This window comes from Mollisia scopiformis, assembly GCF_001500285.1.
Source record: "Mollisia scopiformis unplaced genomic scaffold LY89scaffold_28, whole genome shotgun sequence".
NCBI lineage: Eukaryota > Fungi > Ascomycota > Leotiomycetes > Helotiales > Mollisiaceae > Mollisia > Mollisia scopiformis.
Window position 1 is genome coordinate 326,489 of NW_017263608.1, and position 23,765 is coordinate 350,253.

Below are 23,765 nucleotides of genomic sequence, written 5' to 3' on the forward strand. Positions count from 1 at the left end.
TTATCAACTAAATCAGTACATCTTCCTTTCAAATCACCACCGTCTATGAGAGAGCAAAACATGAACATAGCTTAGGTTTAAGCAAGCCCCCGGAACCTCTCCTTTTTGCTACTTTTTGTAGCCTAGTTCTCCTCTTGCTTCCTTCCAGTCCAGCTTTATGTTGATTCCAGCTCCTGGTGTTAAGGCGGCCAGCATCTCACGTCCCAAAGTACTACCCTTGTACGCCTTGAGCTCTACCTTTCCCTCGTGATACTTGTGGATTTCACCACTTAAGCTGTGATATAAGTTGTCACCAAGTTTCTTGATATCATTTCTGTCTCGAGGATCTGGGTTGTTCTCCAATAACTTGCGCATTGGGTGAGCTGCGTCCTGTGCTGGAGCTTTGTTCCAGATTTCCGTCCACACCTTTTCCCACCTTGTGCTTGAGTCTTTGATCTCAATCCCTTTGGAATTCTTGACATCGCTAATGTACTTTTCAATCAGATGCCGGAATGAGAGGCAAACAATTATATTTTCCTTTTCCCTGTTGTCAGTTTCCAGTTCATAGATTTTGTCGTAGAGGTCCATGGTTTGGAAGAGTTTCTGAGTTGAGACATAAGTTCGCAGATTTTGAACGTTTTCCAACGGATCGCTCCCAACATCAGAACAGCCTGCATGCAGACAGAAGGCTCGGATGTTGATTGAAAGTTGGAGCCATTTCGAAGCGTTTGGAAGATCGTATGGCCTGTTGCTCACTTCAAGAGGCCCTTCTCTGTACATTCTCCAGATGCTCTCTTTGACCATCTGCTGGTCCTCGAATACGCTGTCTTCTGGGCGAGTCGCTAGAGTTATCATTGCATCCCAACGGCTGTAGTCACACTTTTCTCCATTCAGCTCCTTTTGCCTTATTACGTATTCCATTTTCATCTTGCGGAACGTGTCGGGATCCTGATATCGAAGCGCTTGGGGAACGGACTTTGCATGATCAACCAATCCACTAGAAATCTGAATCAGTATCTCTATCAGAAAATAAATAGCTGAGCTGGAATATGTACCTAAATTTCTCATCCATAGTCTCCAACTCCTTTCGGCACGCTTGTACAATTGCGGGATCGATGCTGTCTTCTTTCTCGCCAGAATCTATCGCGGCTTCGACGCTTTGTTTCGTGGATCGAGGGGGCTTGACAGCATACCAAGGCTTGTGTTCATTCTTGTCAAAGGCAAGGGCCAGCAGAAAGAATTCAGAGCAATTTGTCCACAACTTCTCATGCATGGCTCTTGCATGTATGAGGACAGTATACTCATGCAGATCAACTAGAAACTTGAGCATGTCCTTCCGATACTCCTCTTCAACGTGATCTGGCTTGAAGTTTGCTTTCAAAAACAAATTATGCCAACCCTGGTGAGGAATTTCCAATACACCGGGCGACGTTTTCGGAATCGGTAGGGCAACTCTAAGAGCATATATGGGAGCCAGAGTTCGAAAGAAGTAGTCCATGCGGTCTCCTTCATCGGACTTTTCCAGCCATGCTGGATCAAGCATTATCATGTGTTTCGCATCTCGTTGGATTTTCAATTCTGCTTTCTTGTCGAAGTCGGCGGCACCTTCTGCGGCAGTGCCAGAATTTGCGGAGGACGGTGTAGACGGGGTCGACACGATGTTTGAATGGATTACCAGGACACAACTAGAGCTGTGAGCGAAGGAGGTGTGATGATGAGAATAATGCGGGAATGAAGCTGTACTTTATGCTTCTGAGCTTGAAAAGGTCCACTCTATGGCTCTAGCTGCACGGAGACATTATGACTACCACGCAGATGATCCGAGACTCAAAACAACGATAATGAAGACTGAGTCAATTCTGTAGACGCATGAAAGGTTCTACAGCATAGAACGCTCACGCAAACAAGCTACTCAGGGCAGTTGCACAAGACGTAAACAAATCCCGCAATAAAAATATATGCTCCGATCAAGACCTCGAGCTCCCGCCTGAAAATCTCCCGCGATCCTCAAACGCGGTATAAACGGAAAATGGAGACAAACTGCAAACAAGATGACGACGAACACTCATAGTGAAGAAGAATCTCTATCTTCCAGCATTCTTCAATTACTTAGAATTGATTATGAACCCATGAAATTTGGACAGCGCTGCCGAAATGCTTCGTTTGATACCAGCCCGTCTTGCGGAATCAAACGAATGTTATCATAATGCAATCATCCCAGCTTCCCAAACAACCTCTCATATGATACTGTCATACTGAAGAGAGCTCTGTCATCAGTAAGGATCTTCCAACAACGTCTTCCCATCCAAATCGCAAGTGAGCAACAGGTCACAAGTCAACTTCCCCTTCCTATCGTAACCCTCCACAAACTTATCACCCCACTCACCCACCGTGTTATCAAGCGTAGTAGCAGGTTTAGTCTCGCAAAAATGACACATCAGACCCTTCAGACCTTTCATAAGGTTGAGGCGAGGGAGCTCGGCTACCACGGTGTTGTATTCGTCCCATGTCAAGAGGTTATTCTGTATACGGTCCGGTCCCTGGAAATCGGCCCAGATCCCGTAGGCTACGGCTTGAACTTCGGGTTCTTTGTGGAATACGATAGTGCCTGTTGTGTGGAGGGCGATTGCGTCCCAGACTAGCCTTTGAGGTGTAGGAGTCAGCATGTTCTGCCTCATTGCACCCTAACGGTAGGAGATGGATGCGAGAATAAGGAGTCAATAGCAGAGACAATAAGCAGCTAGATCTCGATGACGAACAAGATAGAAGGAAAAGCACAAAGAGATTTGGACCTTCTTACTGCAATCTATGCTTATCCCAATCCGGTGCTTCCCTTTGCAAAAAGTTCCTCGCAGCATCAGCACCATCAACCTCAAATCGTTTATCTTTCGAGACCAATTCACCAGTTGGATCCCATCCAATATCATGCATCAGGGCTCCAATGGCATGAACCTCGATATCGCGATCGGCAAGGCTAGGAATTTTAGATGCCATGATGAAACCAAAGAGCATGGATCGTTGGACATGATTAAAGGCAAAATCGGTAGAGTGTGCTCTGGTGTATTCGAGAGCATTGGTAATGAGTGGTGTATCTGGAATGGTGACTCCAGCTAATATGCGAGTCGGTAGCGGAGACATGGTTGTGAGGCTTACTTGCAGCGTGTATATCGATACCAGGTTGCAGAGAAAGTTGACACGTCAGGCTAAAGCGCATTAGCGTAGGTACCCAAGAACTATGGATTCGAATTTCAACCCTGAATTTTGGAATCTCGCATCTTCATTTGAGAGCTCAGAGGCAATGAGAGGAAAGAAGGTGGGGGTTCGTGATTAAGTGAGGGGTTCGTGAACTTGCAGAAATCTGATGCATGCAAGCGCTTGGCATGCTGCAGATGCATTTCGGCAGCCGGCTGATAGGTAGGAATGATTCCGTATTGCTAGCTAATCTATATCCCCGTCTGCCGTAAAGGCCCTGCTGCGGTTACACCCGCGCAATTATTGGGACAGCAGAAATGCATATCTCGGATCGGCGGCTTTGGAAGTAATAGGTCCACTTCGGATTGTGCATTGCATTCGCTATGAGCTCGATTGAGTCGGCTACAAACGGCAATGCATCTTTATCGGACAAGAGCTTGTATTTTGATAGTATCGACGGCTTGCCTGTTACATCTCAGAGGAGAACTCGATGGCATTGCACCATACTTGCAGGATTAGATGGCGCACACTCGTGCCAGATCACTTCAAGCTGCTATGGCAGAGTAACATGCTGTCCAACTCTAGACCAAAAACAAAGAAAGAAAGCAGCGAGATAACTTAATTCATGACTTTGTGCCCCAACCATAGCATCTCACCTAAAGATAAAGTGGTCCCACATCAGAAAGAGAACTAGAAGTCGAGTGTCAAGGAGCTTCGCACTCGTGCGCTCCGAGCAAGACTTCCCATTTGCTTCATGTCTGTTGGACCCATATGCTTTTCAGAGTTCTAGGCATAGTCGTTTTTAGGATTGAAGTAGTATTGATAATAGCAAGCGGCTTGCCAGATGTTTCAAATTTGTTGCAGGTTGTTAAATTTTGTGGCAGTGCCTATGGCAAAGTCGGTTTGAACGCGTCATCAGTAAATCAGCAACGGAGTTCAAGCCATCAACGTGATCCAGCACGTTGATTGCATCTCGTTCCACAAGTACCACTGACTAGAAAGAGCAGCCATCCCATCGTTCCATTCGCGCTCCGATGCTTTCAGCATCGGTTGTTGACACTGGTACGCTCTGGTATACCATGCTGATCTGGCTCTCCAGCAAGAGATAACACTGGGTCCGTATCATTTGTATGCGTAGACTCGGTATCAGACGTGGCTTGATAATGTTAGCATCGTAATACAGAGAGTAGCATGGCTTCTTACTATTATCGGCCACAACTTCCGCCAGAGCTATTTCCGATGAAGGGAAGAAGTTTTCGCTTTCTGTCTCCCAGTTGACATCTCTGCAGAGCCCATCCTTGGGTTTCAATGCCTTGAAAATATCAGACTTGATTGGATCCCATTGATCATCAGGCAAAGACACTTGATCATGACAATAGCGATGAATGTAAGTACTCAGGCTGCTGTATAGTCCCTTTGCACATTCATCGATTTTGTTTAAGCGTTTCTGGTCTCCGTGGCAGCTATTTCGCAGGGATCTCAATGGATGTGTTCTAACCTTCAGCTGGTCGGCAATAAGTGAAGCATTCCAAGCCTCGGCCCAGAAGCTCAGCCAGCTATCGGTACCGCTCATCTGCGGGTATTGGTAGCTTGATAGCGACTCAATAAGATATCGAAAGGAAAGCGTTGCAATAATGCGTTGCTGCAAACGTTTCTCTTCCTCCATCTCTTCGATCTTATGTTGTAAACCTGCTGCGTAAACCATTTCTCTTCCAATTTGCTGCCTTAGATTCGCGATGTTTTGAATGGGATCGCAGACGATCTCGGTTGATCCAGCACGGGAACAGAGCGATCGAACATTTGTGCTGAGGATAACCCACCCAACAGCTTTTGGGTCACTGTAGCTGACGGCTGTGTCCAATGGGCCGTCTCGATATGTACTCCAGACATTAGTCATTACCTCTTTGCCAGGCCAGTCCTTCATTTTTCCTTGTTTTATACCAAGAGCAGTAATTTGATTCCATCTACCAAAGCATGAAGTGTTTACCCATTGGTCAATGTGTCGTTTGGTTCGATATTCGTTAGTTGCAGCTACAAATACTTTTGTCCATTTTTGGACGTGTTCAACGATAGTGTCCTCTGGGTTTGAGAAGTTGCCGGTGGCGTAAGAAGGCTCGGTATTCTCTGAATAAAGTCCAGACCTGATGATGTTAGCTTGCCGTGAGTGCTGGGGTTCAACATGTCCATGATCGAGCCTGACTCACCAGAAGTTGGAGGAACTCGAGATTTGCTCTTCACACAATTTAACAAATTCCTGGGAGTAGATGCTTTGATCCTTGGCTAGCCGGATTGCGTGCATTGCTTCGCCGCAAGACTTGTATTCTGAAGCTGCCATGTCGAGCTTCATCTCCTTACTGTCACCCATGGGACCCATGGAATGGAATGCAAGACCAAGGAGAAAAAATTCCCTGCATTGTGCCCAAAGCCGTTCGCACATGACTTTCGCTCGTTCGAGAATCATGTATTCATGCAGTGAAGCAAGGTGACTAACGCGAGACTCGTTGTATTCTGCGAATGCTTTCTCGGCATCGAAGCTCTTTTCATGGAATGCCCTTGTCCACGAGTTGGCCGGAAGAGTAAGAGGCTCAGTTGTGAACTTCCATTGTGGGGTGCATTCGGCAACACGCTGCACGAGTCTAGGGAGGATTGAGCGGAAGAACACATCCTCGTGTTTGTGACTTGGGTACTGCTCCAGCCATGCGGGATCCAAGACCATCAAATCTAGCTCGTTATCGGAAGCCTGGATTTTATCGGGTGTTAAAGGAGGAAATTCCTGCCTCCTTGATCGAGTGTCTCCGGTCGCACGGATGGAATGTATTGGAATCGGTATTGCTCCACGCCCACGGGATGACTGAGGGATGAACATGATGTTCGGATTGCGAATAAAACTTTGAGCGGACTGTATGATGAAAGGTGTGCCGGCAATGAGGTTCTGAATAATTGATTTTCCGACCTCCAAGATGAAGGTGTCGCTGAGACTTATACATGAGCATGAGCAGTCTAGGTTTTCAGCAGCACGGGAAAACGAAATAGAGAACATAAAGAACATAGAACATGACGAAACATACAAGGGATAATTCAAAATCAAGTCTAAACAGTTTTTTTGCCAATATTGTCGTCACCTTGACGAGGTGCTTGGTGTTGTCTCATCGAATCTCGAGAGCCTGTAACGTGCTATGTCGTCGGCGACTTTGTCCCAAGACCCCTGAAACCTTGCTCGAAGAGAGAAACAAAAAAGCCATGCTCAAAATAGATTTATGTATGTTGGCACTAGTCATCGAGAAGAACTTTGAAGCAGGGCCATGTCCGAAGTGGAAACAATTTGTCGTTGTTCGATGCTCGGTTAGCCCGTTTGATGATATCTCAGCTCGAGCTTGTCCTCATCAAAACCGCACGTCTCAGCTCCGCTGAGTGCAACCAAATTAGCAGCTTCTTAATAGTATTGGCAGACACTCACCCGTATTGACGGAAGGTCCAATAGCAGCCTCGGCTCTGGCCTAGTGCTCTAATTTTGCAACAGTTGACACGAAAGGGGTTTCCAGGCTCTTCTTTTTTTATTCCGTCATATCGGTGTTTAGAGTCAGGCACCATGATTCATTACCATTACTATTGTATATCGACTTTGACTGGATTTCAGTGACTGAGCATCTCATTGATGTCGTCCTTGTCCCAGAAACGATCCCTGCCGTTACCCAAACCTTCCGGATCAGCATTGCTCGCACCACTCTTAGCCCATTTCATCTTTTCCTTCTGATCCTTTGTAGGGTGTATAACCTTGAACGCTTCTTTCAGATTCAACCACCCCCTAATATTTCCTATATCCTCCAGAACACCATGCCCCTCTCCTTCAGTGCACACAAACTTGGTGGTGGCCAGAACTCTCCCTACGATCTCAATGTCATGCTCCCAGCAATCTCCAAAATCATACTCATACTCAATAACTGCTTCTTCGTACTCCTTGTTCTCGAACACTTTGCCCAGCTTGATCTTATGACTCTTCACCTCCGGAGTCTGACTATGCACTCGATCTTGGTTCTGCATATGGTCAACTCCCTTCCCGCCTAAAGGACGGCCCGGACCATAGGGAGCTTCTTCAATGATTCGGGGAAAGTTCTGTCGAGGACCGGAGTCGGGTACAGCACGTCCACTGTTTCGGGCCGAATCTTGCGCCATGCGGCGTGCCATGTATGTCGTGAGATCGAACTCCGGCTCTGGTTCTGCATTCGGGTCTTTGATCTTGAAGTCGTAAGTGTACGTGCCGGCCCAGCCAAAGGCAGTCTGTATCGCCTCATGCAGGCCAGAGAATGTAGCGGAGGAAGGGCAGGAGAGCGTTTTTGTGACAGAGGGATTTTGTATCTCTGAGGGAAAGAGGGAGATCCTCAGAAGGTAGTTTGGCGCTTTGCATTCGCTTCTGTGCATGGGCCAGTGGGTAGCTTGACATTCTGTGCCTATGATGACGAGGTCAGCTGGGAGCTTGAAGTCAAGGCACTTCAGGGATGGAACACGAACTGCAATATCTAGCTGTCTTACATCGAGCGCAGCTCAGTAATCTGACTAAATCTGATTCTGCCTTGCTGCATGCTGCACAGGATGACATTGCGAGTCTTAGTTCGGATTTGTTATCTTGGAGAGTGAGGGAGGAGGGAAGTACTTCTTCATATTGTTTTATAGGTGGCTCTCACCGCGCCTCAAATCTCCGGAATAGCCCTAGTGCTAAGTCAGCAAACTTTCTAATCTTTGTTAAGTACTTAAAAAGCACTCTTGAAGCACTTAAAGGTTGCGAAGAATCTACACAAGCACAAGTGAGTAACTAAGCGACCTCACTGGGACCTACTAACCTGTCTCCAAATCATTTTGTCATATAGTACAAGGAGCAGATACCGTGGGAGCAAAGAACTCCGAGCTTATGATAGCTATTGTCCTTTGAGCGCACCGAATTGTGGTATGGACCCTCTCGTGTGCACGTGATACCGCGATGAGAAAGGTTTCGTTCCCGATTCTATTGGTTTCGTATTTCAAGCAACGGAGCAACAAATTTGATGCTCTCTTTAGCACTTGCTACATGACATTGGTCATGTTTAAGGCTAAGCAAGAATCTTTTGTGTATGGAAGCCCTCAAGGAGTTAAGGACCTTGACTAAAGGGGCTACTCCGCGGACGAGGAAGATGAATGAGCATTGCTTGATACGATAATAACATTAAGCCTAGGTAAGTCATCAATTGGTTTCACTTGAAACATGGCAATTTTTGACGCTGAGAATGTTTGTTGAAGAAGTCCTTGACGTCTCTCGACTTTCATCCCAGCAGCCACATGGATCAGCCTCGCTTAGTCATCCACGATATTCTCAAATCCATGCCATCACCACCTTCACGGCTCCGTCCATTCAACCTCGAGACCTTCTCGAGCTTCAATTAGACCGATTGTCTCCTCAAGATGGGCTCCTCAACATCCAAAGCTGCAAAATCAGCAAGCAAACTCTCCGCCACGAACACAGCACGCACATACCCCACACGCTCCCCTCCTCCTTCATCAAATACAACAAATGCACAAACCTCACGACCGACTCCAGATGCGAGATTAGGTCCAACAGTACATCCCGAATCAACAGCTACTGATTCGCGGGACCAATGTACGTCCTACCTATCACACTCCTCTTCACCAATCCTCTCAATGTCCCAACCTCGCACAAACATCTCCCCTCTTTTACACACTTTATAACATTCAACCATTTACTAACATACATGCTACAGCAATACCCCCCTCCTCCTCCGACCCAGACCTCTCCCTCAACGCCCGCCTCCGCACCCTCGGCCCCGTCCAACCAAACCCCACACTATCAAACTCCTCAACCTACACCTTCGCCCGCTCTCCACCACTCACACACTCCGACCGTCCCTCCACCAACTCATCCACCTCACAAACACACACGGATCCCAGCCTCACACACACGCAATTCCAGCCCTCGGCCTCGAACCCCGCACAGAGCATATTCCCCGGCCGAGGGAGAGAAAACCCGGCTATAAGTCTGCTGACGGCGCGGTATCGGCTAGCGGAGGAGGCGGAGCGGGAGTTTGCGGCGTTGGGGAAGAAAGGGAGTGCGGGGAGGGGGTTCGTGGATGTGCAGACGTTGAGGCAGGTTCTTGTTTTGAGGGGGGAGGGGATGGGGGGTGCGGAGATTGAGGGGAGATTGGGGTTGAAGGCTGGGGTTGTGGGCAGGTTGGGGAGGGAGGGTGTTGTTGGTGTTGGGAGTTGAGGAGGGGATTGCGATATGAGAAATAGGCTTTGGAGGAGGATGGAGAGGTATGAGGTTTGTATGATATGGCGGAAGTGAGGTGTATGATATAATGACTACTGCAGATAAGAGCATATGATGTAGGATATGGACGAGACGGACTATGAAGGAGGACTGCGGATCGCTAGCAAAACTACCTAGATATGCAGCAGGATAAGCTGAAGGTAACATCATGTACAATCAAGATCTCCAAGTGTTGGAAATTACAGGCAGACGCTGGAAACAGACAGTCAAGAAAATGGAGACAATGAACAACATCACGAGAGCGGCCTGCTTTTGTACAGTACAGCAGTAGACGCTCTCCTACTATCAGCATCGCAGTACTGCACGTCATAGGTAGTTAAGTCTGTCGAACAAGCGCCCCCTTTCTTAAGCGGAGCGAACTCCTGCGGCTAATAGCCCCTATCTTTAGCAGACCATACATCAAGCGAGTGTTGTGCGATGCTGCAAAGAACTTTGGTATTAATTTCTATCAGCTCGCACGCTCAAATTATGCTCGATAGAATTCGATGTTTACTCCCAGCCTGCAATTCATGCACTTCTCGCTACCCCTTTTCCTTGCAGAGAAGGCCCCCCACATTTTGACCCCCACTTCAGCAACCTCACCCCTTCACAACTTCCCCAATATATGTAGCTCCACGACCTCGATATTCTCTACCACGCAGAGTGACCTCCATCCATTCGCAGATCCGATCCAGTCATGAATGATGAAGCATCACTGATTAAGAACGCTGCAGCTCCTCTATATTCCTCTGGAGCGCTGAGTCTTCCAAGCATATTCTGTTTTGGCCATTCTTCTCTTCGTTCTGGGAACTCCTTGAAGAGTTCTTCGACCATTGCCGTAACGATGTAGCCAGGAGATATCGTGTTCACGCGAATGCCATATTGCCCCCATTCGGATGCGAGGTTGCGGGCAAGTTGAATAACGGCGGCTTTGGAAGCGTTGTATGCAGGACAGATCAGACCCTGGAATTCGTGTCAGTAAAGTTGCAGAACTCGAGATTCAGGCCACTCTCAATGGCAGATAGGAGAAAAGAGTATCAGATTTGGAAGAACGGAAGAAATATTTGCTTACCCTATTTGCAACTGTGCCGCTCATACTCGCAATCATCACAATACTGCCACCATTCCCAAATCTCACCATCTGCTTAGCAGCAGCTTGTGCTGTCATAAAGCATCCCGTAACATTAACACTCATCATGTTGTCGCTTAATGCAGCTGTATATTCCAACGCCGGCAGTTCCTTCTGGATGCCAGCCGCCGCGATCAGGCCATCGAGTCGTTGGTGCTTGTCCGCAATCTCCTGCACAATGGCGTTCATCTGCTCGACATCTCGAACGTCAATCCGTCGATATGAGAGGGACGTTCCGAGCTCTTTTTCTGCACGAGCCTGTACACGGCTGAAGTCGGCGGAGGGAGATTCGAGGCGATCAAGAGCGTAGACTAGAATTTTACGTGATTAGCTGCCGTAGCTCCAATGCACCTGTTGTACCCGGACTTTTCCCCAGAAACACCAAATGGGGTGGAGGGGAGTTGCGAGATGGCAAAAAGGAGAGGAAATGCAGCAGATAGAAGTCGGGAAAAGGATCGTACCTGTGGCACCAGCTTCCAGAAGTGCTTCCGCTTGAACAAGACCCAATCCTCTCGCAGCACCAGAAACCAAGACAACCTTATCCACAAGGTTGAACTCAGGTAGACGTTTGGTGGTACCCAAATATGTCGGCGCTTCTCCCTTTAATAGTGCTGCTGATTCTGCATCTGGTGCTGGAGGAGGACCCCGGGTTGAGCTTGGTTCGCAGCGTCGTGGGATAGCAGAGAATGAGCGTGAGATGATGGGTGTTTTTTGTGATCTGGCGAGTGATCGACGAGCTGCGCGGGGCAGTTGACGGAGGAGTGTGTTATTCATTGTGAGTATTGGGGTTGGGATGAAAGTGTGAGTGAGAAGGAGAGGAGAAGAAAGCGATGGTCCAGACTATATTTGACAGTTTTGACCTTGTCGCTCGTACCTTCCAAGACCGACTTGGCGAACTTTGAAGCACCGGAGGACAGCAGAGAGCTTCAACACGGAAGCCACGCTTCGGATTCCTCTTTTTGAGTTTTGGGGTAGTACCTGTGGGGAATTTGGAGTTGGCTAGACCTTTGATATCAGCGGGGCGGGAAAGGAGGAAGGTGCCCCGAGCTCGTGGTATGATAATTAAGTTTAAGTATAGGCTCAGATCCACTCCTGCTTTTCCTGTGTAACTTTACATTTCTTGCTGATGAGGCATGAGTAAGGTGTGCTCTATTCCCGTGTTGGCGCGCGAAGTTACCCTGTGGCGTCCATTGCGGGGTAGTTGAGGCGCTATGAAGGACGCCACCTATTCCGCCAAACGCCTACGTACACCTTTTCATCACTTTGATTTATACAACTTTTTTAATCTTGCCATCATGTTTAGTTCTTGTTCCCTTTGCAGCCCCAGAAGTAGAAAAATTGAAGCCTTCACGCGATCAATGTCCCAGAAATCTGTCACGTACTAGCTCTAGATCTCCAGCTCCCCACAATTCAAAGCTTTCCCCTCATTAGCTTTATTAGTCTCGACCCATCAGCGGGATTACTCGATTCAGCTTTCCGGCCGGGACGATCCCTTTGCAGAATACCGTCCTGCACAGCCACGTGAGAGGTGATACGAAGAGTGGCAATTATTGATATGAAGCGTTTGATAATTGTTGAGAAAGGGCAATTGTGGTGATGTTGCGGCTTACATGTGACGGCTCACTTTTCTTTTTCGGATACGGCGCTTAGAGAAGGCCCCTGAAAATAATTTCGGCAATTGATATTCTCTTTAGGATTTTGTCGTGGCTTGCTTGGGCTGCATATTGTTTCGAAGAGGGTGTGTGGTATTGCAGCATGTCGGACGGCTTTAAGCCGAAATATTGTTGCGTTTCGAGATATAGGAAGGATACTCCCGGAACTTAATGGGTGAGTTAATGGATAATGGCACTAAGGTCCTCAACCACACTTGGGATATTCGAGGTACCCATAGACTGCCCGTTCTCAAGCCTCATAATGAGACTACCGCACCTTGGGCATGCATTTACAATCATGTGACCAGTCTGTCCTTCCCCTCCTCTGCCACGTTTCTTCTCGAGACTTGCAGGACTGTAGACTTGCTCGTGCTTCATGCGTCGTCTGTCTCCATATTCGTGTAAATAATAGATGCGGAAGTAACTTTGCATACCCTCGTATCTTCGGTTTGCTTCAATTCCGAGTCATCGGATGACCAGGATCACGCATGTTGTACAATATGGATTTCAATAAATGCTTCTTTACGTAATTACATAAATCCAACATGGCCTGCTGGCTCAATGGCAGGGCGCTTGACTACGAATCAAGAGATTGCAGGTTCGATCCCTGCGTAGGTCAATTGTAGTTATTTTTTGCAGCTTTTTCATATGTGCTTTGGCTGTCGGCAGAAGGTGGGGTCGTGGTGGGGTAATTTAGAGACGTATGGAAGCTACATCTTGCAGATATTTTCCTTTTGGTCCTTCACTCATGACTTGACTACTTATAATCCCAAAAGAAAATTGATCTCGCGGTAAGTACTTTGCGCTTTTTTGTATTCTTTGAATTTACAAAGATAAGAGATTCGAGAGTAAGCAAAAGACCCACTTGTGTCGTTCCTTGCATTCTATTTGTATGCAGTTCGTATGACTGTGCCACCGTTGCTTAATACATGTCTTGTTTCATTTCGCGCCAAAGTGATCCTTCAAGTGAAATGTTCCAACATTCGCATGAGTTCTTCTTAATGCCCCAAGATTTATACTAGTTTTCATCCCAATTCCAAACAGCCTTAGAAACAAAAACCTTGAAGCGCCTTTCTCAATTATGCTGTGCGAGTTTTGCTGTAAAGTATCAATTGACAATCTCATAGAGTTAGCAAAAGTCGAATTTTCTGCCCAATTCTTCCCTGAAAAGGCATACTACCAACATCATGACTCTTACGCATCTCTCATATCCGCAGCGACCGCCGGATGCGAGCTCTGCCAACTCATCCGCGACGCAATAACCACTTACAAAATAGGAGGCAGCGACTTCTACTGGGAAGGTCGTACCACTGAATCAGCCATCTTGGAGACTGAATCGGAGGGTCACGCAACAGATCTGAAGATGTGCATTAACATGCACCATCTGAACCCAGGTGGGAAATTGGAAGATGTCGAGCTTTTCGATGAACTTATGGTGCAGGTTGGGCCCCCGATAGAGTCTGAATCGGATGACCCGGACGAGTATTTGAAGGTTCCACCTCTGAATTTGAGCCTCACTGTTCCTCGAGGTTGGCATTCGATATCTTTTTGAATTTCAGTCTTACTTGACTAACTAGTTGTAGGAAAGCCCGTATATCATCAAAACTACAGAATAGGACGATTTCAAACCAACCCAGATCTGGGCTCGGAAACAAATTTTGATATCGCAAAGAGTTGGCTCAACAACTGTGTCACCACACACGAGAAATGCACAGCTAGACAAGCAGTCGACTTGCCCACCAGAGTCATTGACGTAGGACCATTAGCCGGATCCCAAGAACCAAAACTTTACTGTTCCAAGGATATCAGAGGTAGCTACATTGCTCTCAGTCATTGCTGGGGAGGTCCAGTCTCACCACTCTTGAAAATGGCGAACATTGAAGCTTTCCAAAGCTCGATCCCTTTCCTTGATCTGCCTGCGAACTTTCGCGATGCAATTACGGTGACAAGACAACTTGGAATCAGATATCTGTGGATTGATTCTTTGTGCATCATACAAGATTCCAAAAGAGACTGGGACATTGAGTCCAAGAAAATGGGATCCATATATCGAGATGCACTCCTAACCATCTCCGCAGCAACATCATCTCGAAGCACTGATGGATTTCTAAAATCGCCTCCTTCCTCAGCTGAGCCTGAGAAGAATATACCTCTCCACTTGACCGCGGACAGTGGTTCGGAAGCCATCGTCTATATATCCAAACCACCCCAAACCCCAGAAGATCTTCGAGATCTCTTCTACCAAGCACCACTCAACAAACGAGGATGGTGTCTCCAAGAGCGCATTCTCTCTGCTCAGATCCTCCATTACGGTAGCAAACAAATATATTGGCAATGCGCTCAAGGTTTCCTCTCCGCGGACGGCGTGCCCCACGGTGTCGCGATGCCAGAAGAGGAAATGTATCCAGAGATCGCAAGTATAATCCATCCCTCCATCCTGAAAGGCCCCATTCCGAAGAAGCCCAACCTAGATCTTGTCCTCGAGGAATACTATCTCCTGGTCCAAGTATACTCTTCCCGAAAACTGTCCTTCGACACAGATAAGTTCCCCGCATTTTCAGGCCTGGCGCAACATGTGCATTCTTACCTCGGCGGCGACTATATTGCCGGCATCTGGAGTACAGACTTCAGACACGGCCTTCTGTGGTTCAACGAGCTCACGACCTGCAAGCATGTAAGACCGTACAGAGCACCGACGTGGTCCTGGGCCGTGACCAACGAGCCTGTCGTCTTTCCTGCAAGATGCGATACGCCGTTTCCTGAATATGCCGTCGAGCTGATCCTGTATGATATCAATCTCGAGACTAATGCGTACAGTCAGGTCGAGTCCGGAGAGCTGACTCTGTATGGTTTAACGAAGGAGTTGGTGAGGAGTAGGCAGTTAACGAATATTTCGTATCCGGAGATGGCCACTGCGCATGTCTATTTCGACGAGGCGGAGGAAGAGGGAGGAGCTATTGAGCAATGGTCGGCTGTGTTCCAGACAAAAGCGGGAGATGATGACTATTTGCTGTTAGTACAAGACAAATTTGAATTGGTTATTTGCTGACTTCCTACAGGTCTGTGATCAATGGATCCGGAACGGAATGGCCTCAGCCAGAATGGAGAATCGACTTCGAACTTTTCTCGCCGCGGGAATATACCGTGCTTCTCGTCGATGTACGGACTGGGCAGCAGGACGGAGCAACCGTGTACCATGGGAATGGCTTGGTATTATCGAAGGCGGAGGGGAAGGAACATATGTATGAACGCGTTGGTTACATTAGCTTGACGCCTCGAGAGAAGGAGGATTTCGAAGAATGGATGGAGACGTGGGGGAGGGAAAATGTAACTATCATCTAAAGGGAGTCGAAACCTTCTTGTCAAGGTCAGCGGAGATGGTCAGGATATTGTGATTTCCACTTCTGAAGTGCACAACCGTTTCTAATGAAAGATACAAAGGCACATCGGGATTAGGGGAGTCCGGCGAGAATCGGCCGATAAGCGAGAATCTCTCGTCTGCACTTGGACCACGCCACCTTGAAAGGAATGAATGTCACACAATATTGTGATGGCTCAGATTCTCGAGGTCAGTTTATGACATCGATTAATTCCTCAGTCATTTGCAACGCGAAAAGATATCAATGTGCCACCTTGTGGAATTAGAGGCAACGCTGAAACTTAAGAGGAAATAGAGCTGCTTCTACCAAATTCGCACAACACAACCCGAAGGCAGCTGATATGCAGGAAAAGATAATTCCTAGCTCATATTATATCTTCGGGGTTTTGAAATGTATTCGGGAATTTATTTTTGAGCCCCAGAAGTCCTCTAATATGGCATTCTATTTGTGCTTGAAATATCTTTGACGGCCGAAAAGGAGCCAAAAAAGAGAGGAGAAATTTGTTACCATTGCAGCTCTCAAGACCACGAAAGGAGAAGAATAGAATGTAGAGAGCGAGGAATTAGCAGCAAAGAACAAAAGAACTATTGTGAGAAACAACTTTAGTTGTTCATCACAATGAGTTCCTGACCAAAATACGATAAATTAAAACCATAGCACGCAGTAGCAATGTTAGTCCCGATTAAGCTTCCTCGCTTATGGCACCGAGACAAAACATTTTCGTCTGCGAAACAATGAAGTGCCCATCACAGTGATAGTTTCCAATGCCTACGGAATGAAGCACATAATGAGAGTTTTAACTGTTTACTTTTATCTGTTCTGAGAGGTCAAAACAATGAACTCTCTACCATTCTAACTACAATACTCAAATGAGATGACGACATCAACATAGAATAGTGCAATGGAGAAGAAGAGTGAAAAAAAAATTCTTTGAAAAGATAAGCCTTCGAATTGAACGAATTCTTCACATAATAACATTAATCTACTTATTTTCCCTCCGAAAACCTTTTAGCTCTACAGATCAAAAAAATGTATGTGGTTCATTAATCGTTAGAGTAGAAAAACAAAAGAACTTATTGGGATAAACAGCTAGGCTGTTCACCACAATAACCTCATGACAAGAATTTGCTAATTTAAAACTATAAACCATGTTGGTGGAGGACCATTAGTCCCCCAATCAGATGGTCTTGACCTACGTAGCTTGCAAGGCGGAGAGTATCGGCCGATAACGCGTGCTGTCGCTACCTTGCACTCGCCTTTGACGCGTCTGGACATGCTCACGTTTGATATTTGCAAAACATTGCATCGGGCACGGTTCCTAAGTCGATATTATCATTGAGAGGGCTGTAAAACTGGCTATCTCCGTATTTGCTGGGAGAGTGGCCACCATGCTTTCCAAGGATAAGATGAACCAGTCTGGGAGACGGCACGTGAGCTCTGAGTCTACAATGATACCGGTATTGAGAGACATTTTCAAGCGCTGGAGTATAATGGGACATTCTGTTTGTAAAGTACGAGCTGCATTCCCAAGTGCTTGACTTGGGTCTACGCGTCAGGAAGTGCAAGGCGCCGCATCACGGTCTATCCAGATGCGGCTGTGAGATCATCAAATCATAATCAATGTGCTCTGTGTTCATAGACTTGTAGCCTCGAGTATGTGAGAGCAGTCCCAGGAGATACTGTACATTCTAATTCTCTCAGAGTCGGACCCTAAGCAGTGAAAGGACAATGTTCTCATCTTGCCTTAGTCTTGAGAGGGAAATATAACAAACGGTACAATTATGTGTAGAGATCGTAGAACCATATCAGATGTGAAGAGCTGCTTCAGATGGGATTGTTTGAAGGAGATTTTGGCAACACTGATTTGATGAGTCCGGTTTTCCCCGGACCCCGGAATCTTAGCGCTTCATTCACCTCCTCAGTCAACAACGGCACCCACAAGATCTCACGAGCCTCGGAGAAAACAAACACAACCCACAACACAAACTTCCATCGCGACGAAGCCAGTTCTTCTTCGCAGCTCCATCTTATTTACACAATCAAAACAATCCCTTGAACACTACCTCGAATCTTAAAGGTCCGTCACGATGTTCTGTCCCACTCGAGAGAGACGCCCGCCCCGCGAGGGTGACTATAGGGAGTTCCCCAAGGCTGAGGTTGAGGCATTCGTCAAGAAGAGTACGTGATGCTTTTCTAGTTCTACTTCAAGATACGACTGACACTTGGCACTACAGCGTTGAAGGTTGACAAGATCAAGACCTACTCCAAGCTGCTCACAGGAGCTACCTTTCAACGTGCTACTAAGCACCTGAAGTTCCACGAGGTGGCTAAGAGCAAAGTCGCTACACTTGTACAGGCTATCGAGGCAAGAAAGGCCAGCAACGAGGCTAATGCGAAGAGCGTTACTCGGAAGGCAAAGTAGGGTGCCACTTGACGACATGGATTGGTCTTCAAAGGGCTTGGCAACGAGGGTGAGCGCGCTCTCTCCCTCTCTATGATTACAAACTAATTGCTGAGCCAGTTTACCGCGATGTCAATGTTTGAGAAGCTACAACTCCATACTGTACTGTCGGGAGCTTCGGGAATAACAATGGGTTATTAGAGGATGTTGTGGGCAACTGTTCGGGGCCATTGAGCTCATTGGATCGAGGATTGAATCAAAGACAAACACTGGCTTAGCAATCTTGCTTGTACTGCTGCATGACACTCCAAGTCATTCAATCAAATACGATCTCCACATTCGCTGGCTTTTAATGATGTGCGCTTGCAGCCAGGAGGCAATACTACGGGCAGAGCCTTAAGTGAAGTTTCTCATTCCTCAACTCGATCTGAAATCCAGTATTCGAGCTCTACTGAAGTGATTCCCAATGATTGATTGCCCTTGACTCCATTGCTATGCTTGAACCTGACGGAATTTCACTTTTTGTATCCCAAACCCTTATGCTGCAGGTGCAATGTACGCCCGTAATGCCTTCTCTACGTCTCCCTCGTGAGCTTTCAGCAAGTCTGTAGCTTTGATCTTCGTGAGCTCGAGCTCCTCAACCTGTGATGAGACGTCTATCAGCTTGTTTGCTCGATCCAGGGTGACTTTGAGTAGTGGGTTGTGGAAGAAATGTGGGATCAGAGGTGGTTATTAGACTCCTGGCTCTTTGGCAAAGACAGGAACTACCATAAAAGACAGCTACTAGAAGACATTGTGTATATGCGTACCAGCAATGTAACATCGGCAGGATCAACCTTGATTGCTTTCTTCACAACCTTCTGCTCGTCCTTCTTTGTCACCACACCATTTGTAGCTCCTGCCCCTCCCAGTCTCTCCATAGCTTTTCGCACAGCTTCTTGGTCGACATCCTTCCCTGAAGATTCATCATCCCGGTTGTCAAGAGTAGAGAGTGCTGCTGCTGCTTTCCTGTCCTCTGCAGACTTTGCCGCGATCGGAACTTCTTCGTCAATGTCTCCGGTGGTCGCACCTTCGACTACATTCGGAGGTTGAGGATCAGCCATTGCAAAGAATGACAAGCGATCGTCGGGTAAGTGGGAGGCAAGTATGTACAGTTGAACGCTGAGAATACCGCAATCACAGAGGAATGTCGTCGTTCTTGAAGCCCTGGATACAAGGCGCAAACTCCAGATATGAAGCTAATAAGTCCACGATACCTGTTTAGGCAATAGAGCCGACGTAAGGTCCCCGAAAATTTATTACTCCACAACGCGTCTTCTAGAATTCTGATATTCAAATTCCACGTCCTCAGATCGTCCACGCGTTTGATCACTTCCAATTACTCTCCCCTTGCAAGCCTCGCTCTCCGCAATATGGCTTCCCAAGTTGGACAGTACGACGGCCAAGGCGACGGTACCGGTGAGAATCTGGTCAATGGTTCGTCATGGAGCCCAAATTCCTGGACCTCAAAGCCTGCCAAGCAGCTTCCCGAATACAACGATCGATCTCATGTCGAACGCTCTCTCGCTAAACTTCAACGCTTACCACCGATTGTCACTCCTACTGAGATTGAGAAGTTGAAGGCCAGCTTACGCGATTGTGCTGAGGGGAAAGCTTTCCTCCTTCAAGGCGGGGATTGTGCTGAGTTGTTCGATTATTGCGAAGCTGATGCAATTGAGTCCAAGATCAAGCTGCTTCTTCAAATGAGCTTGGTGTTGATCTGGGGTCTTAACAAGCCAGTCGTCCGTATTGCCAGAATGGCTGGTCAGTACGCCAAGCCCAGATCCAGCCCAACCGAAGTCGTGGACGGAAAGACTGTTCCCTCTTTCAGAGGCGATATCTTGAATGGATATCCACTCGATGAGCGAGCTCTGGATCCTGACCGGTTGACAAGGTAAATTGCTCCTTCCCGTTGCTCAGACAAATTTTCTGACATTCGCAGTGCCTACTTCCATTCTGCAGCCACTCTCAACTATGTCCGAGCCTCGGTTTCTTCTGGTATCGCTGATCTCCATCGTCCTTTGGATTGGGGTCTTGGTCATGTTCGTGATCCGGATCTTCAAACAAAATACTCTGAGATTGTCTCCTCGATCACCGAGTCCCTGAAGTTCATGAGAACCGTTGGCGCAGATACAGCTGGTCAACTCCAAACTGTCGACCTCTACACAAGCCACGAAGGTCTCCTCCTTCAGTATGAGCAAGCTCTCACTCGATCACTCAAGAACCCAGCTCCCAAGCTCGCCTTTCCTGGCCAAGTCCCGCGGGTAGAGAAGCTGAATTACAACACCTCCGCCCACTTCCTCTGGATTGGTGATCGCACAAGACAAATTGATGGCGCCCACGTTGAGTTCTTCAGAGGTATTGCCAATCCCATTGGTATCAAGATTGGTCCCACCACCGAAGTCACTGACATCCTTTCTCTCCTCCGTTGCCTTAATCCTCAACAAGAAGTCGGAAAGATCACCCTAATCACTCGCATGGGCGCAGGCAAAGTCCGAAAACTCCTGCCAGCCCACATTGAAGCTGTCCAGAAGAGCGAGTACAATGGCAAGGTCGTCTGGCAATGCGATCCCATGCACGGTAACACTCGAAGCACTGCTACAGGCATTAAGACCCGTCAATTTGGAGACATCCTGTCCGAATTGCAACAAACTCTTGCTCTCCATCGCGAACTTGGAAGCCATCTCGGTGGTGTTCATCTCGAGATGACTGGCGATGCTGTTACTGAGTGTACTGGCGGTAGCGAGAACCTGATGGATGATGATCTGTCACTCAACTACACTTCGTTTTGCGATCCTCGTCTCAACGAGAAGCAGTCCCTCGAGTTGGCCTTCTTGATCGCAGGATTCTTCCGCAATGATTCCAAGACCTCTTAAAGATGATGATCTTTTGCAAAGTCTGAAGGCTCAGACAAGTTCTTGACGGCGGACATAGCGTTTTGTGAGTTCTCTCTCCTCGTCTCTTCCTAATACTGATTGCTGACTCTGAAAGCTGCTGGATGGTTGCATATGCGACTGCATTGGGTGAATAAGATAGTGCGATCCGAGCGAATAATGATCACCTCTCCTCCAATCTTCCTCCTTGCTATGCAGTGCCGAATCACATAACAACGACAGCAAATCTCCTTTCGTCTTAGAAGCATAAGTCGAATTCCGTGCCGGTGTCTTTCGTCTCCAGCTTCACCCCTATATATACCCATGACTGTTCTTCCTAATTCGGCCTTCTGGAGGAATGTCCCACATCCTGATAAGTATGTATGAAGAGACAATCCTGAGCATTCTGCTGACGTGATCACTTGATAGATTCACAATCGTTGCGTCAAGGAACTACTGTGCCTAGGCAAGCTGCGATGTTGACAACATCTGGTACTGTAAGTCATCCCCATTCAATTCGCCGCTTGAGTCTGACCCGGAAGCTGATCATCTACCGGTAATATATATAGATTTCCACTCTGTAGTTGTATCGCAAGTATTGTTCTGGCCGAAACTTCGAAGAACTGCCGGCACGCCCGCTACGACGACAAGCAAACTTGAAGGGTCGAAAAGCCAAAGAAAAATACACACAAGGAAAGAATAGCACAAGGATATGGGTGACTACTTGTCATGCAACAACTACGAGGCATATCTGTGATGGCTCAGCATATTCCTTGGTCAGCGAAGGGCCAAATCTCTTGAATCTGATCACATTATCCCACAAGTGAGTCGTGCTTTCTTCTCAATGCATTATGATCTTCCGCTGATCTTGAAAAGTTCTCCAAACTTGGAGACCAAAGTACTGGCATCTCGCGCAGAACTCTCCCAGCGCCCTCCTATCGACCGGCGACGATGTCACATACCACACATTCACACGATGAACGAACAGACGAAGAAGAATCTTGAAAGTTCTATTGAATTATCTAGATCTTGTGAGCGATTTCTACATACCAGGAGGACATGGACTTCTCACCTTTACAATCCCTTGAGCAACAACTCCCCAATGTTCAAAGCTAGACGATCGGCTCTTGTTGGCATGGTGTCTTGTCTCTCGAACAGTGGACGTTCCACGGTTGAGAAAGCAAGCGGTTTCCTGAGCTCTTGTCCGAAACCTGGAAAGACGACAGGAGGAGATATCGGCCCTTTCTACGACCGAGGACAAGACCACCTACGCGCCGTGGATGAACAAAAGCAAATGTCGAAATGTGGATAAGTTTCGTGGAGATAAGTTCGAAGGAGGTCCCTTAAAGAACAGTGGCGACTTGCTTGGAGATGTAGACTCGAAGAGCTTGCTGCCCAGCCTTCCTCTTGGCATCCAATTTCGCCCTCTCGATATTTGCCTTCTCAACTTGCGTACACTCAAGCTCCGATACCTCGAGTGCCATAGCGTCAACTTCAGCTTCTCAGCCTCCCCCATACGCCGCTTACTGCACGATGTCTCATCATCCATCCTGCTTATAACTTAAAGGCCAAGATGACCTGCCAGGTTCTTGTAGCCTACAGTCTCGATGCTTGCAGTTTACCCTGCCAGAGGTCTCTTGCCACGAAAGAACACCCGGGCAACCTGAAAATAAAGGGCAGAATGTGTCAAAGACGCAGTTCATAAGCCGAAGCGAAGTTAAAGGGACCCATACAGCAATCTCGAGACTTTGAAGTCAACATAACGCTTGCACATTCTCAACCGAGCACCTACCTAGCGACCGAGCTTCCCGACTCTATTCGCTTTGCCAAAGAACGCTCATACTTTTCGCTAGATTTCTCCGTTGCTCCTTAGAAATCTTATTGGCTGTACGGTTGTAAAGTCGTCCTCCATGAACGCGGCGATAGTTGTTCAAGGCTTCACACTCTGCAAGAGTAAGACGCGCCGACTGGTGTTTGGCACCACCTTCTTTCTTGAAGCACTTTCTCGTGGATGGCTGAAGGAGAATCATTGTTCACCAAGCTTTCTGAGGCATGGGCTCTGGGACGAACAGGGGTCTGTAAGTGAGCACCGCTGTTCGCGCGATATCTTGCATCGGCATATACTAGTTGCCATCCCGGACTTTGTGTCTCAAGAGACATCATGCTGTAGAAATTTCCTCCTTGTTCCGTAGAACACGTGCACAAGCGTGCCAATTTTCATTGGTGAAAATTGGTCGCTCAGCAAGGAACTTGCATGGAGGATACATCTCGTTAGACTCCGTCAAGGGACATTGTCTAAGATAAGGAATGGAGCAGTGGCTGGTGCTTGGCCTCCCGCCAAGCACCCTTCTCTCGAAGGCTTTATCGGGAGCAATCGAATCTATGCATGGAAGCTTGGAAACCGGCCTGGTGGGCTTGCCCTCCAAGATCCGGAAAGGGCCCCAGTCCAAAATCATCCCCGGTAACAATCATTCGATGCTGGCTCTCTATCGCAGCACTGCGGAACTCCATCATCGAAGCGGAACCTCTGGAAACATGGCTTTAACTTCCCCCTTCTCCGCATCGTGTCTCTTCCATTGATGTTGGCAGCCTTGGAACCACACCACTTCGAAGTCGGTCTTGCGCAAGAAAGCTAGTCGCAGGTTACCTTTCCTTGCCCAATTTTGCCACACTTTGTGCAATGGTCTTGAGGCTTCAGTCCCAAAGCTGGACTTCTTCAACAGCCGCCTCCTTGATCTTGGTTCACCCACACTCAATGCTGGAATGGATCACGACAAAGTTGGTTTAACAATACCAAACCTTCATCCTCTAAGGTGGCGACCTTA

At 47.5% G+C, this 23,765-nt stretch overlaps 10 protein-coding genes and 1 non-coding gene across 11 annotated transcripts; 5 read left to right on the forward strand and 6 right to left on the reverse strand.

Annotated features, from left to right (window-relative positions):
* Positions 1 to 18: 18 nt before the first annotated feature.
* LY89DRAFT_724077 (uncharacterized protein) lies at positions 19 to 1,656 on the reverse strand. The gene is made up of 2 exons (XM_018218869.1): positions 1,035 to 1,656; positions 19 to 976 (listed from the first exon to the last, which is right to left on the reverse strand). The coding sequence occupies exons 1-2, from the start codon at positions 1,526 to 1,528 to the stop codon at positions 109 to 111; spliced, it is 1,362 nt and encodes a 453-aa protein (XP_018064002.1). The 5' UTR covers positions 1,529 to 1,656; the 3' UTR covers positions 19 to 108.
* A 596-nt stretch (positions 1,657 to 2,252) lies between these two features.
* LY89DRAFT_701184 (uncharacterized protein) lies at positions 2,253 to 3,117 on the reverse strand (the record flags this gene model as incomplete). Its single annotated transcript, XM_018217177.1, has 2 exons — positions 2,253 to 2,622; positions 2,780 to 3,117. The coding sequence occupies 2 exons, from the start codon at positions 3,115 to 3,117 to the stop codon at positions 2,253 to 2,255; spliced, it is 708 nt and encodes a 235-aa protein (XP_018064003.1).
* A 1,094-nt stretch (positions 3,118 to 4,211) lies between these two features.
* Positions 4,212 to 6,037, reverse strand: LY89DRAFT_675817 (uncharacterized protein; the record flags this gene model as incomplete). Its single annotated transcript, XM_018213539.1, has 3 exons — positions 4,212 to 4,327; positions 4,375 to 5,312; positions 5,376 to 6,037. 3 exons carry the CDS (start codon positions 6,035 to 6,037, stop codon positions 4,212 to 4,214), a joined length of 1,716 nt encoding a protein of 571 aa, XP_018064004.1.
* A 767-nt stretch (positions 6,038 to 6,804) lies between these two features.
* Positions 6,805 to 7,768, reverse strand: LY89DRAFT_740729 (uncharacterized protein; the record flags this gene model as incomplete). Its single annotated transcript, XM_018220622.1, has 2 exons — positions 6,805 to 7,619; positions 7,702 to 7,768. The coding sequence occupies 2 exons, from the start codon at positions 7,766 to 7,768 to the stop codon at positions 6,805 to 6,807; spliced, it is 882 nt and encodes a 293-aa protein (XP_018064005.1).
* A 790-nt stretch (positions 7,769 to 8,558) lies between these two features.
* Positions 8,559 to 9,394, forward strand: LY89DRAFT_627858 (uncharacterized protein; the record flags this gene model as incomplete). Its single annotated transcript, XM_018211161.1, has 2 exons — positions 8,559 to 8,800; positions 8,922 to 9,394. Coding segments are annotated over exons 1-2 (669 nt in total), but the record flags the coding sequence as incomplete, so codon positions are not given.
* Positions 9,395 to 9,957: 563 nt separating this feature from the next.
* LY89DRAFT_275030 (NAD(P)-binding protein) lies at positions 9,958 to 11,699 on the reverse strand. Its single transcript, XM_018206400.1, has 3 exons — positions 11,057 to 11,699; positions 10,539 to 10,906; positions 9,958 to 10,429 (listed from the first exon to the last, which is right to left on the reverse strand). Exons 1-3 carry the CDS (start codon positions 11,367 to 11,369, stop codon positions 10,118 to 10,120), a joined length of 993 nt encoding a protein of 330 aa, XP_018064007.1. The 5' UTR covers positions 11,370 to 11,699; the 3' UTR covers positions 9,958 to 10,117.
* A 1,095-nt stretch (positions 11,700 to 12,794) lies between these two features.
* On the forward strand, positions 12,795 to 12,866 carry LY89DRAFT_t76. The gene has a single exon. It is a non-coding gene; the product is annotated as a tRNA-Arg (tRNA).
* Positions 12,867 to 13,328: 462 nt separating this feature from the next.
* On the forward strand, positions 13,329 to 15,589 carry LY89DRAFT_740732 (HET-domain-containing protein; the record flags this gene model as incomplete). The annotated part of the gene is made up of 3 exons (XM_018220623.1): positions 13,329 to 13,776; positions 13,831 to 15,259; positions 15,307 to 15,589. 3 exons carry the CDS (start codon positions 13,329 to 13,331, stop codon positions 15,587 to 15,589), a joined length of 2,160 nt encoding a protein of 719 aa, XP_018064008.1.
* Positions 15,590 to 18,147: 2,558 nt separating this feature from the next.
* LY89DRAFT_690106 (uncharacterized protein) lies at positions 18,148 to 19,227 on the reverse strand. Its single transcript, XM_018216033.1, has 2 exons — positions 18,838 to 19,227; positions 18,148 to 18,670 (listed from the first exon to the last, which is right to left on the reverse strand). The coding sequence occupies exons 1-2, from the start codon at positions 19,129 to 19,131 to the stop codon at positions 18,566 to 18,568; spliced, it is 399 nt and encodes a 132-aa protein (XP_018064009.1). The 5' UTR covers positions 19,132 to 19,227; the 3' UTR covers positions 18,148 to 18,565.
* Positions 19,228 to 19,440: 213 nt separating this feature from the next.
* On the forward strand, positions 19,441 to 20,943 carry LY89DRAFT_675823 (DAHP synthetase; the record flags this gene model as incomplete). Its single annotated transcript, XM_018213540.1, has 2 exons — positions 19,441 to 19,961; positions 20,010 to 20,943. The coding sequence occupies 2 exons, from the start codon at positions 19,441 to 19,443 to the stop codon at positions 20,941 to 20,943; spliced, it is 1,455 nt and encodes a 484-aa protein (XP_018064010.1).
* Positions 20,944 to 21,298: 355 nt separating this feature from the next.
* LY89DRAFT_675824 (uncharacterized protein) lies at positions 21,299 to 22,252 on the forward strand (the record flags this gene model as incomplete). Its single annotated transcript, XM_018213541.1, has 4 exons — positions 21,299 to 21,317; positions 21,370 to 21,437; positions 21,525 to 21,763; positions 21,817 to 22,252. 4 exons carry the CDS (start codon positions 21,299 to 21,301, stop codon positions 22,250 to 22,252), a joined length of 762 nt encoding a protein of 253 aa, XP_018064011.1.
* Between the last annotated feature and the right edge of the window lie 1,513 nt (positions 22,253 to 23,765).

What these genes read in the sequence shown, in the direction of transcription:
- LY89DRAFT_724077 (XM_018218869.1), bottom strand. Translation starts at nt 1,528, where the DNA reads ATGATAATGCTTGATCCAGCATGGCTGGAAAAGTCCGATGAAGGAGAC. An exon ending in ACTATGGATGAGAAATTTAG is followed by an intron (nt 977 to 1,034) that starts GTACATATTCCA and finishes TCAGATTTCTAG; the next exon opens with TGGATTGGTTGATCATGCAA.
- LY89DRAFT_275030 (XM_018206400.1), bottom strand. Translation starts at nt 11,369, where the DNA reads ATGAATAACACACTCCTCCGTCAACTGCCCCGCGCAGCTCGTCGATCA. An exon ending in TCTGGAAGCTGGTGCCACAG is followed by an intron (nt 10,907 to 11,056) that starts GTACGATCCTTT and finishes GTAAAATTCTAG; the next exon opens with TCTACGCTCTTGATCGCCTC. An exon ending in GCGGCACAGTTGCAAATAGG is followed by an intron (nt 10,430 to 10,538) that starts GTAAGCAAATAT and finishes CACGAATTCCAG; the next exon opens with GGTCTGATCTGTCCTGCATA.
- LY89DRAFT_690106 (XM_018216033.1), bottom strand. Translation starts at nt 19,131, where the DNA reads ATGGCTGATCCTCAACCTCCGAATGTAGTCGAAGGTGCGACCACCGGA. An exon ending in CTGCCGATGTTACATTGCTG is followed by an intron (nt 18,671 to 18,837) that starts GTACGCATATAC and finishes GTCTCATCACAG; the next exon opens with GTTGAGGAGCTCGAGCTCAC.